This window comes from Sparus aurata, chromosome 22 (genome assembly GCF_900880675.1).
Source record: "Sparus aurata chromosome 22, fSpaAur1.1, whole genome shotgun sequence".
Taxonomy (NCBI): Eukaryota; Metazoa; Chordata; class Actinopteri; order Spariformes; family Sparidae; genus Sparus; species Sparus aurata.
Window position 1 is genome coordinate 13,117,029 of NC_044208.1, and position 13,464 is coordinate 13,130,492.

Consider the following 13,464-nt stretch of genomic DNA (forward strand, 5'->3'; position numbering starts at 1 on the left):
CTCTCTCTCTCTCTCTCTCTCTCTCTCTATCTATCTATATCTATGTATCTCTATCTCTCTATCTCTATCTCTCTCTCTCTCTCTCTCTCTCTCTCTATCTATATCTATATCTGTATCTCTATATCTCTATATCTCTATCTCTCTCTCTCTCTCTCTCTCTCTCTCTCTTCTCTCTCTCTCTATCTATATATATATATATATTCTGTATGTATGTATGTGTGTAATTATATATATATATCCATATATATATTATATCTATATATATAATATATATATTAATATATATATATATAGATAGTAGATTCTAATATATATTATATGTAATGAGTATGTATGTATTATGTTGTATGTATAATTGAGATATATAATATATATATTATATATATATATATATAGGTATATATAATATATTATATTATTAATATAGGTGCTGTATAAGCTATATATAATATTTTTTATATATATATCTATATATATATTATAATATATATATATATAATATATATATATATAGGTCAGACCACAGATGTGTGTATATATATGTATTTTTAAGTGGCCTGAATCCTCCTCTGCAGCACACTATAATTACTTTTAGATAGCTACATGAACCATTTAGGCTACCTGACTGTGAGCAGACTAGTTCAGTTGTTTATCCATGGGTGTTAGCTAACTATTCAAACTGTTTATTCATCAGCCCATTTCAACCTTCTAACTTCCTTTTAGCTAACTTGTGGCTAACTATCTCAACAGTTTACTTCAACCATTTGTCTGTTACTTTTAATTTTATTTAAGTTGTTTATCCTCTTACTTTTAACTTAACCATTTAGCCGATCCAGCTCACCATGTCGACCAGACCTCCTTATGTTAAACTAAACATTTAATCTGTTTACTTTAACTTTAGCCCACATTTATCCTAATATTTAGCGACTAATTAATGTGATTAAACTTGACTAACTATTTGAACCACTGATCCTTACTTTGAGCTAACTATTTCAATTGTTTATTTATTTGTTTCGGCTAACTATTTGTACTGTTATTACTTTAATTAACTATGCTGACCATTTACTCTTACTTCTAGCCTATTTTAACCTATTAGCCTGCTTATAGCCAACTATTTCTATGTTTACTTTAAACTTTGAACCCTTTATTCTTATCATTTATCAAGCATTTTGAATTGTTTATACATTGGTTTAAGGTAATTGTAATGCTATTAATTTAATCAACTACTTTGCTTATATCTAACTGTTTATAATGTCTTTTTATTTTAATTTTATTGTAGCCATTTTAGCGTTCAGCTAATGTTAAGTAAGTCAACATCTCCACACTTGCTTAGTAAAGGTATGCACCTTTAAACTTTGGAATTATGCAGGTGTCACAGGACACTATTTATATTATTATTATTATTTAATTTTTTTAAATGTTCAAGTTAGTTGAGCCTCTCAATAGTTGGTGCAACAGCACCAAGTCGGGTATCAGTTTCAGTAGCCCTTGTTGGAAAGCGCTGTTGCTGGACATCCAGCAGGTTGATGAAGGGAAGCTGCTTATAAAATGACAGAATGAGGATTTACTTAATCTAATATCCAGCAGAGGCATTCCTGAAATATAATTAACTGAGTGCCGCTTACTCAACGTCTTTCTTTCAAATTGGCCCAGATATTAATATTCAGAGATTAAATTTTGTGAAAACTACACATGTTCTTATTCATTTTTTAGCAGATGAGTTTCCTAAATCTGGAGGACTGTTAATTGTAAGGAAGTGTGACAACAGAAAGAGTTGGAGCTGTATTAGTATCTCTGTTGACTTGTCATGTCTCCTCTCAGGAAATTAATTATCTTGCAGTAATTAGATCCTTGAACAGTTAAATTCAAACCTTTTACAATACTTGGAAAAAGCATGTTCAGACAGCCTTGATGCACAGAATCAGGTTGCATCCAAAGAAAAAAAAAAGGCTGCAGCCTAGTTTCTCTCTTGGCAGTCTCTTTGACTGATAGAGTGTAAATCAAGGAACACTTGTGATTTCCTTCCCTGGAACCCATCTGTTTATCCTCTCTTTCCCTCCTTCCTGCTCTTATTGAGATGAGCTTTCATGTCAAATAATGGGGATGAATTAGAAAGTGCACTTCCTGCTCAGGCCCTGTAGTGCAAAGTACAACTACTTAAGATGGAAACAATCTCAAAATGGGTGTCTCGGTGGTGCAGAGATAAAAATGTATCCCCTCCTCTGCAGAGATTGAGATGCACTTCCCGGCTGTGGTGCTTATGGTTTGGCCTGGACTCCCAACAAACACAACTGACACTTTTTATTGGGGACAGTTATGGATCCTGTTTCTGCACCAGTGCATCCCAGGGGTCGGTCATCAAGACATGGGCACACAAGACGACAACAACAACAAATCTGATATAGGAGGATGGTTTCAACCACTTTTCATTTTTATTTTGGAGTGACGTCTCTCATTCTAACTGTGTGTAACAAATTGGTATTTTGCTTCCTGTGGTGTTGTAGCAATACAACAGAGCTGTCAGCGCTGTGTTTACACGCTTCATTAATTTTCTTTTTGACAAGATGTACTGTATGGTCTTCAAAGAGACATCTGAATCAAAGCAGATTCTGGAGAATATGCGTCTCAATAGGAAACATGATTGTTGTATATCATCACGTGCATCATTTGTCACAACGTTTTCAGTGATATTTCTAACAACTCGACGGGGAGAGCAAGTTTGTTGTCAGTCAGTAATGCAGACATACATTGGATAGACAACGCAGTCTATAATGTCAACCAATGATGTCATTACTGTGACTGAGAGTGATAATCTCGTGATCACAACTGCCTGTTCAGGATGTTGTTATGTTATCATACATGCATATCATGCATGTAAAACCTGTTTTTTTAATTGGACCACCAAGCAACAACCCATTTTAAGATGGGAAGGTTATTTCTGTTCACCCACCTCTCTCTCCTCTCACCTTCACACCGGTGACAATGCTCCGGGCCTCCTTGGGTGTGAAATGTGGCTGAATGTCGAGGGCGACGGCTGTGGTTTGGCACGAGGGGAGGGGCCGTCATCTGCTGGCTGATCTTAGGTGTTGACACCTCATTTCCTAGGATCTAACGAAGCCTGGCAGCCGGTTGTGCTGGTAGAGAGAAAAAAGACAGAGTGAAACATAAGATTTGATTAAAGAAAAATTCTGGGTACAGCGTTTTTTGCCTCAAATATGTACCGCCATGGAATATCACACACATTATTGCCATTATGGTGGAGTCATTCATGCATAAATCTGAATCTTCAAGAGGAAAAATACCATTATAAAATCCTCTTCTTTAAACAATTTAATACATTTCAAAGTCTGTACCAACAGAAACATTTATGCCCAGCGGCTCGAACTGATTGAGCACAGCTGCTCTGTTGTTGTTGTTTTGTCCTGCTGGCTCAGGCATTTGTGAGTTGACCAATCAGATCTGTCTGGGTATTCGAGAGGAGGGGTCTTAAAGAGACGGCAATCAAAACAGAGCATCTCAGACAGAGGGGGCAAAATACAGTGTTGCAGCACTGGATATTATGAGGAAACTGCTTTTGAGCACTAAAGCCTGTAAACCTATTCGAATAGTAACCTAAAATATAATTATGAACCTAAAAATTGGCACAACATGTCTCCTTCAAAGCAGAAGGCTGCATTAATCCACATTCTTTTTACTGTCAACAAATCCCATAAAAAGTTTATTTTCTCTATAACTTCTTCAACTTTCCCAATTTAAAATGATGAATGTCAACTTAATTTTTAGTGACTGTCACTCAAATGTTTGAATAAAGTAAATTTTATTGCGGATTGATACACATTTGGTGCACTAGTGAGCATTTAGGAGGGAGGAGTGGCTGAGACAGAGACACCATTCACCATATTACAAGACACTGAACCATCAAGATGATGTTGAAGCTGCTATTTTAAGGTTAAAAAGTTGCATAATGTTGCTTTAATAGCTTTGGTTCTGGACAACTATGGAGGCTACACAAAAGATATTTGTCAGTAGGATGAGTTCATTGTTGGGATTGGTTGATGATAAAAAAAAAATATATTAAACATCACCATACTTATATTTGAATGTGAAACAGTTCTATTAAATCTATTCAGCTTTTTGTTCGGGAACAAAAGGAGGTAAATGGGATTTCCAACAGCAGGCGACCTTGGGAAGATGGAATAATTCATCTTATTTCACTCCGTTTGAGCTCTTTTAGGACAGCTTGCATATGATGTAATACTCCAGATTGTCAAATAATACTGTTTGATCTTTCGAACGATGATATTACTAATTCTTCCAGCTCATGAAATTGTATTGAATCAAGCCCCCTACTGAGTGTGCAAAACTGAGACTTTCTAAAGGTCAGTGTGTCCACTGAGAGTCTTTTTCTATTTCCAGACAAGAGAGAATGTTCAGTATGTCTGCCCAACCCTGGACGAAGTATGATAATTGGAAAATTGATGGTGAATAATTCATGAGAAGTGTAAGGTCTGCAGCAGGTTGCGAATTATCACCAAAGAAGGTCGTATGGCACCACAGGTGTAGCTGTGTCATGGCACGTTGCGTCCTCTCGCAGGCAAAAGTAAATAATCAGCCAACCCTGTCTGAAAGTTTTGGCAGAGAGTTTTGGCACCGCTAGCCTTTTTCTTTTTTATAAGTCTCTTATCCCGTTATATTTCCTGTATTCTTCGTCACTTATCTGAGTCTAAATGATGAATATCTGAGTGGACAACATTAATTGGTTGGAGGAGCACATCGGAGTTGGAGACAACCCCGTGAATGTTTGTGTTGAGTTACAGGGCAGCGCCGTCCTCATTATCACCCGGCAGCCCTCCCCCCCGCTCACATTTCTCACCTCACTGCAGAGGTTAGGGGTCGGCCGGTTGTGTTACCGAGCCGGGGCAGGCTTCCAACACCTTTTTAAATAATTCCTCTTCTGTGTTGGAGAGAGACGGGGTAGTGCGTGTCATGTGAAGCTGGCCAGGGTTACGAAAAAGAGATGAACAGTAATAATTAATTTAGGATCATTCAATCATATGAAGTCGGGGATATGACCTCATATGCGGGTATGGGAGTAATTTGTTTACCTGTTGTTGTTTGCACGTCATGTCCGCGGTGTAATGTTAATCAACAGTGCCATCTAGCACGTAACAAAGTAAATTAATTTACATAGTTTGACGAGCAGATTCAGGTAATGAACATGTCCCCAGTCCACCTCTGAACAGCTCCGACTGCATCATATAATGTGTCACTCCTTCTTTTTACTTCGGCTGCTTGAATGAACTTCTGCTTTCTTTATTTTTCATCTGAGTAACACACACACCCCCCGGCTGTGGACTCTCTTATTCCTGAATAATTTATTAGCGTCGGTTATTACTGAGTTTATTGAATGCTGGCAGCCAATGCTTTGAAAGTTTAAAGACAAACTTCAACACTCTGCTGAGAGTAGAAATCAACATCTGAAGCCCACTGCAGAGGGGAGCCAAACGGCCATGTGTGCTTAGGAATAAGGCCCAGCCAAACTAATTATTGGCCGTCGCCGACGCGGTCTGCGCACCTTTTTAAAGTCCCCAGCCACTCGTTAGCGAAGAGTAATTATGACTTGCAGAGAGGGTTTATCATTTTTAGTTGGTCTCTTGTCTCAGATCAAAGCCTGCAATTTATTTATCATCCACTATCTGCTGTATTATTAAAAGATGTTCTAAATATGAGAAAGTAGATGGTGTTATATGCATATGTGTTTGAGTACTTCAACATGTTGCAGTGCATCTTCTTTCTGTTATTAACACATTTCCTTAAGATGCATAAAGGATGAAACGTTAACTGTTCATAAATGTACAATACATTTTTTTATTTATCCTGTCAAAACAACAAAAAAAGCTTAAGATGTAACAATAACATAATAGAGTGCTGCAAGGGTGACGTATTTTTGCATTCTAACCCGGAAGTGATTGTCACCCTGGTTCATCAATAAATAGTCTTTGGGATTTTTCAATTGGATTTTGGAATGCTGCAAAAAATAAGCTCTGCGGTACACATGTTTATGGTACTTACAGGTTTTGTTCAGCAAGCTAATCCTCACAAATTTGTCTGACGTCAGCTCGAGAAGTTTTGTCAATTTTTTTTTAAAATATATATTTATATATTTATGGGGACATAACGGGCCAGAGTTGGGAGCTACTTTAGTTCAACACTGCAATTTTTATTTAGGTCAGCGACTGCCTGTCACGGCCCATCAGATGGCTCGGATGGGATGTCAGCTTTTATAATGTCAATACATTTTGATAAAATTATACATATTGAAGACTCTCTCACTTTGAGTTCCTAAGTTTAAAACTTCGAGAGAAGCTTTATCAGTTTTCAGTATGTTGAGTCTGTCATGTCATGTTTGGTGCAGCTTCTTTCCTTGAGGCTTTACAGGAAACATAAAAAGGCAAATGCACAGGTACACAGTCAAGGAATTTCAAGGAGAACGAACTCCTGGCACGCTGTTTTCGTACCCAGGAGAGGAGCCTGTTTTTGCTTTAAAAAAAAAAAACACTTGTCATTCCCTCTTCAACTAATGTTTCTTTCCCTCCTGTCTCCCCCCTTCTCCCCTTTCACTTCCTTGTCCCTCCCTCCTCTCGTCCTGCAGTCTGTTCCTCCGGACCTATGTATTTGTAACTTTGTGTTGGAGCAGTCCCTGTCAGTGCGGGCCCTGCAGGAGATGCTTGCGAACACTGGGCAGAACAGCGAGGGGGTGAGTATTTCCCTCCTCCTCCTCCTCATTGAATCCCCACCGCTCTGTGTGTCTCGACACAAACGCACTCACTCACGTACACAAATCAATCTGTAGTCTACTAGCGGCGCAAGATGCCCTTGAGGGTTTTTTACAGAAGTTGGATGTCTCACGCTCTATTTCTGTGATATTGCTTTTTATATGCACTGGGGCCTGCGAGGAATGTAACAACAGAATAAAGCTCTTCACAACTCTTTTTGTTAACATAATTAAAGTGAAAGGGATATTTATTGAGTGAAGAAAAGCCTTCGCTGGCCGAGCAAATACAGCAACACTGACTCTGTGTAGAAGGCTCAGAGCTTTTTAAAGGCCACCCAATCAAAGCATGGTTGAGCCACGGTGCATTCAAATGCTGTCAGACTTTTTGCAGAAGAGGGCAACATTTCAAACCTCCTCTAATGTCAGACTGGGATGTCAAATATTCTGTAGTTGGAAATGATTTGTGAGGGTGAAAATCTTTGCCATGATAGATGCCCCAGTTCACCGCTTGGACAAAAGTGAATCTGACGTCCACATGAATGTTTCATGAACCCACCATAAGTGAGTCGTTTTGAATTCAAAAACTCAAAATTTAAAAAAATATGATAATTTTACACATTAAAGTGTGTTTGCAGGTCAGGAGGAGAACTACTGCATATGTGAAAAAAGTAGTATAAAGCCTTTTGAGGCTCCAGAAAAAGCTTAATGCAATCTGATAAATTGCCTCCAGTTAAGAAATCCGATGGGGCACTCATTTTTGGGGAAGAAATTTTGACCAGAAGATAAAAATCTTCATTGACTGATTTTAGTTTTATGCCTAACACACTCTCTTTTGTTTTCTTGCTGGAATAAATAAGCTGACATTAAAGGACAACACTTTCATACTGTTTCACTTTGAGCTAGGAAGGTGGCAGGGTCCGCCACATAAACAAACAGTGTTCTGGGGACCTTATTTTCCTCTGAGAACAGCTTGTTCATACAGTAATGGAAAACATTTCTATTTCTGAATTTGTATTATTACATCATGAATATTGTAAATAGAGTTTTTGAATTTCTACTCCAAAACTATGTAGTGCCCCTTTAAGACTTTGCTTACCTTAAATATCAACTTTTTTTTTACTAGAAGTAACTTTCGAGTACTTTGAAGTTTCAAACTTAATCAACTAGACTACCAAAAGTGTAAGGTATCACAACATAAAGAGATATGGTCGACATAAAGTTTGACTTTTTTTCTCTGAGGGAAAAATAGTTTTTTTTTTAATTTTTTTTTTTGAAAGCAACATCATCTGTTGGCATTCCCTCTGTATGGGGGGGGGGGGGCTTTTATTTTGAAGGTTTGGCCAGTAAGGTGTTTTTTAGCTTGTGTAAAAAAAAAAAGAAAAAGTAAAAAGTAAAACACTTTGTCAGGGAGGAAGTAACAGAGAACATCTTTGACAACTGTATTTGTGTAATTACTGTATTGGCTCTAAGTACTCTAATGTATTGCCCATACAAAAATGCATGTGAAGGAAGAATTTAACAACCAGAAACAGGCTCCCTTTCAAGCTCAGCACTGCACAAGGTTGCCAGAGCCAAGATGTCTAAATGGACAAATGCTTAATTACTCTGTTTCAGCAGTAAAGTTCGATTTTGATAAGTGAATACATTAAATATCAATAAGTGGGTTGGATCAAATCCCAGCAGCGTTCCAAGCCAGCCGACGGACTACACCCCCCAATACTCTGAGCCGCTTCTAACACCAAGAACTGCGATTTGAATCCTGAATAGGAGCTGTCTCTTTTCATTCCCTGTAACACATCCCCTGTTCTGCGGGAAAGAGATCCGAAGGCCTTGATTATGAAAGGCCGCCGGGGGGTCAAAGGAAGGAGGGAAATTATCTGTGAGTGCTCTGCTGCATCCACTGCCTCCTTCCCCCCCCCGTCCCTCCCTCCCTCCACCTCTGCTTTCTTGATTTACGCTAAACAGTTCGAGCCCCCTCCATCCCGGCTCCGCTCCAGCTCACTTGGCACGTTTATTAGAGCAGGTAAGTAATCTTTGATCAGGCAGACGCTCCGCAGTGCCCGGGGGTGGGGTGGTGGGTGTCATCGACAGCAAATGAAGCCAATCCGGCTGACTACGTGTGGTCTGTAAACCACTGTCAGACGCTCACATTCACTCATGCTGCTGCGCTCTAACAGTCATTTCATGTGTCATTTAATTTCATCACGCAGCACTTCTACACCCAGAGGGGACAGTCGAGACATGGGGGGAGGGGGCGGGGGGGGGGAAATCATCACTCCTGTTTGGATGAAATGTTGAGCCCTTTCCTTCGCATAAGTTTTGGGGAAAAACTAAGAGAAAACAGCGCTTTACTCTTGAATAGATCCTAGCGTTAGATTTGGATAAAACGAGCCGCCACGTATGAGAAATTGCTCGCCAGCGGTGACGTTTTCTCATCACTGTTCCTAGTGGTCTGTCCTTTCGAAAGGATTCCTCAATGAATTGGCGCTGACAGACCACTGATGTCTAGGAACAGAGATGACATGGTAGCATGAGTCATTGCGGAGTACAGCTGCAGCCCGAGCACCGCACAGCGTCACGGCGCTATCTGCAAGATGAATTGAGTACAAAGTCCCACAGTGCTGATGCAAGATGGCCCCAGTTGTGTGCGTGTTGTGCCGGGTGTCTCTGGCTACTGCTGTACTTCTTATGCACAACACAGCCTTCTGGCACAGATGGTCCTTTAAGTGTCTTATTTTGTGTACCGCTTGGGTCCCCCTCACTGGTGATTCAGGCCCTGCTTTTCTTATTAGCCTGGGTAGCAGATTTGTTTTGTGCTCAACAGTGCAACATTGTTGGCTGGCCTCGTTTGGCGAGACAGCATGATGTTGGCTAGAATACAAACTCTCTGGTAGCGAGGCTATAAATCATCCTCCTCTTTTCGATTTTTTCCACTGAAAGGGGGACCATTTCTACGGTGGCCCTGGGAGCTCAACGCGCTGCGACCACAAGGAAACGCACGCAAACAGTCGAAACACAGGCAAATTAAAGGAAGCATCTTCATCAATTTTACAACACATTAGGTAGCACTTTAAAAACAGGCTGCCAATACTGATGACGCAACACATAAAGCACAGCAAATGCAGAAAAAGACAACAGAGGCGTTTCCAGAGTGCTGAACACAGCGTCCACACACTTGTTGTTGCTACTGTGTGTCAAAGGTGATGTTATCTCATGATCAATAACTAATACAAAGATGGATGACATGTCTCCAGTTCCACTTACAAAATAGAAACATCATTTGGAGCCAGATTCTGCAGTGTATCTGACCTTTTACTTAGCGGTTTAAGCTCCACCCATGTCCCATCCACCAACATTACAGATGCAGGAATTATGCTCTATACCGCAGTCGACCAGCAGGGGGCAGTCACCGTCACATCTTGTCAGTCTACTTTATATATATTAATTCTCATAATTGTTACAATGCTTGGCCTAATGTTGTCAATACAGAAATGAAAACATGTTACCTCAGGACATTTCTGGTTTAACTAGAGAGGCACTCAGTAGAGTGTAACCTCAATTTGGCCTAAAAGTCCCCTATGGCTAATCCAATATGAGACGAAACATAATTATACGTACTTACAGATACCAGCCACCAAAATACGCCTGATGTTCTCCATGAAGACCTGTGGATTAATCCCTGAGAAATAAATGAAAATGTAATTTATCTAGAACTGCACCAGAAGTTAATGGGAGACCGACCCTCCATGCAAGTTTAGTGGAAATCTGTGCAGTAGTTTTTGTGTATTCCTGCTGACAAACCAGCTTAACCAACAAATGGACACGGGCGAAACACATCCTCATTGGCGAAAGTTATAATGTCGATGGGTTTACTTTGCAGGCTACAGGTTGTAAAGTAGCAAGTAAGATTAACATATTTCACTAAATGCCCTCAGAAATCATCGTAATGACGGATACAGTGCTTCTTTTTGGCTCTGTAAAGTCGATCAGTAGCAGAAGTCGGTACAGGACATAAACTTAAAAGAGTGATGCTTAAAACCACCTGCAATTAGTTCATGTGTTACAAACCTCGGTAACAAATTTTTTTTCAGCGTTGTTCAGCACTCCTCTGAAAACACGTCCATTGTCTTTTTCTGTATTTCTATATTGTGTTGTGTTGTCTGTATTTGCAGTGTTTTCCCCTGTGCTGCCATTTGTGTTGCCAAATGGAGGATTTGCTTGCGTTCCGTCTAATTGCGCGTTTTCTTAAGCTGCAGTGTGTCGAGCTCTCGGGGCCGCCAAACAATCCCTCCCTTCTGTTGCTCTCAGATTTGTGTAATTGACTTCCTTACTACCCAATAACACATTCTTTTCATCTGTATTTGTGTGTTACAAGGGTGCCGACCATGAAAAATGGGTAGGTCCGTCAGTTCGTTCATCCATCATGTTGTCAGTGTGCATGACAAACTGCCAAACGAAAGGGTTGTACTTTCACACTTTCACTTGAAGTGACGCCCATTTCTCGGTTGCCATAAAAAGCTGCATTTACGGCGTGTGCATCGTTCAGTTTAAAAGTCAGAGGCCGTTACTGCATTGTGGGAGAGATATTAAGCTAATGGTGATACATTTCAATTTTTCTACCTCACCACATTTTGTGAAAATGGATATTGAAAAATACATTTATCTCTGTGTGGGCTTCCTCTGGATAGTAAATTAGGCATTCACCTCACCATAGCTCAACTTTATTCTCTTTCAAATAGCCTGTCACAGATGTCTCTGAGCTTTAAATTATGGCAATCTTGAAATAGACATTCATTGGTGCCGTCACCGTGTGCACGAGTCAAATGTTTTGCCTCGCCTCTAAAGACTACTATGTGTGCAAGCACTTTCAAGTGATGGTGTCTGCGTCTCATCCGCTTAAGCTATTCATTATCCCCCCCCCCCCCCCTTTTTTTCTTTTTTGCTTTTAATGCAATGAGATTCGAGCCTTAGTCAGTTACCTAAGATAGTAATGAGCTCTCATCAATCATCTGATTTACGGATTCGAGATAAAAGGATCTAAAAAACCCCACACGTTGGCAGGAAACTCACTTTGTGGTTTGGGTGTGCTGCTCTGTTTTCTCTGGGTTTGGTCTCTAACAATCAATTTGTTTTTAAGGGTATTGACACGAGGAAATGTCCTGAAATCAGTCCTGATTTCAGAGTGTTCACATGCACATACAGTTGAGCAAAGCTGCCGCAGACGATCCGAGGATTATTTATCTTTTGACTGCCAACATCCTAAACTTTTAAATGTGTGTGTGTGTGTGTGTGTGTGTGTGTTTTAAACATCCTCCACCTTTTTAGTTTGGATTTTTTGAAAAACATGGCCGAAAGGATGGATGGTGACGGTTTTCTTCTCTTCCAGCTGTCACATATTACACATCGTCATATGTTGGATTGTTGTGAGGCTAATGTAAAGCATACGGAGCACAATCTCTGTCTCATTAAGCAAATTATTTGGGGGACAGGACATTAAATATGTACATGAAAATCAATTTATCAGATGGTACTTAGCAAATGAGTCTGGCATCACTCCCTCCTTCATGGCCCTGGAAGAATGATTAGTGTGCTCTTTTGCATGCTCGGGCTGTTCTATATAAGATAAGCTACTGAATATGTAATATGGACATTTAGTTAGATTACCTAGTCATGGTTTGGTGTAATGGCTCTGTAAAGGCGTTGGCTGAGAGGAAACAAGACGAGCAGGCAGGGAAGTTAAAGACCAGCCACCAAAATCATCCAAGTGTTTGGAATAATTTGTATTTTACACTGCTCTCAAGGCTCTCAAAGTATATTGTGGTATGTGGTATTGAAAATTATCATACTTTGTACGTTTGCTTATCTACTGTATTGAATTTGGCTGTATAAATATGATTTAAAAAAAACAAAACAAAACAATTTTTCAGGTTCTTATCAAGTTTCAAGTCCGTCGGGACAAAATATTTCGTGAAAAAGTATAATAGCATGTGTTTACCCAATATACTCATATGTTGTCATCCTCTTAAGAGTCATTGTAACTGATCATGATTATGATAATAACAAATGGCGTTATACTGTATGCAGTGATATTATTCAAGGTGGTTATCATCGTTTTACAGCTCTAGAAACTCTTATCTCCTTGGTCTTTGATGAATATAAGGCGATTATCAATAAGTCAAGTTTTTTTTATTTTACAGTACATATAATTGAAAATAATAAATGGTTGCATTATCAGCTTATTAGCTTAGGTTAATGTGGTAGTTGCACTCCGGTTACAGTTGCAATGGAGTTGACTTGTTGTCAGTGGTGGAAGGCAATCAAGTACATTAAAGTGCATCAAAGTTTAGATTGAGGCTACTTTCTCCAACTTTATACTTCTATTCCATGAAAATTAAGAGGTGTAAATACTGTACCTTCGAATCCACTATATTTGTTTGACAACTTTGAGTTACTAGTTACATTAAGGATTGAGAATAGTCCTACAAAGTCCAATCACTAAAAGATTTTTGATGTGTTATAGGTTAAGATAGTTATTTATCCCTGGGGATGGATTCAAGGGCTAACCAGACAGAGGTAAAAATGGGCTCTTCACTCTAAATAGTACTTTATAATATTAACACTATTGATGAGGTAATAAAAATAGCTTAAATATTTTTTTTTTCCATATCTGAACAAACAAGCTGTTCTCA

The 13,464-nt window shown here is 39.3% G+C and overlaps 1 protein-coding gene across 11 annotated transcripts in view; it reads left to right on the forward strand.

The window, feature by feature from the left end:
- Window positions 1-13,464, forward strand: part of ryr3 (ryanodine receptor 3) — a 138,525-nt gene that overhangs the window by 20,542 nt on the left and 104,519 nt on the right. For 6 of the 11 annotated variants that reach the window (XM_030404943.1, XM_030404946.1, XM_030404944.1 and 3 more), the window contains exon 3: window positions 6,653-6,757. In XM_030404943.1, coding sequence (XP_030260803.1) covers window positions 6,653-6,757 — 105 coding nt within the window. Of the gene's footprint in view, window positions 1-6,652; window positions 6,758-11,150; window positions 11,172-13,464 lie in introns of all 11 variants that reach the window. The other 5 variants (XM_030404939.1, XM_030404940.1, XM_030404941.1 and 2 more) reach the window with 1 other exon arrangement.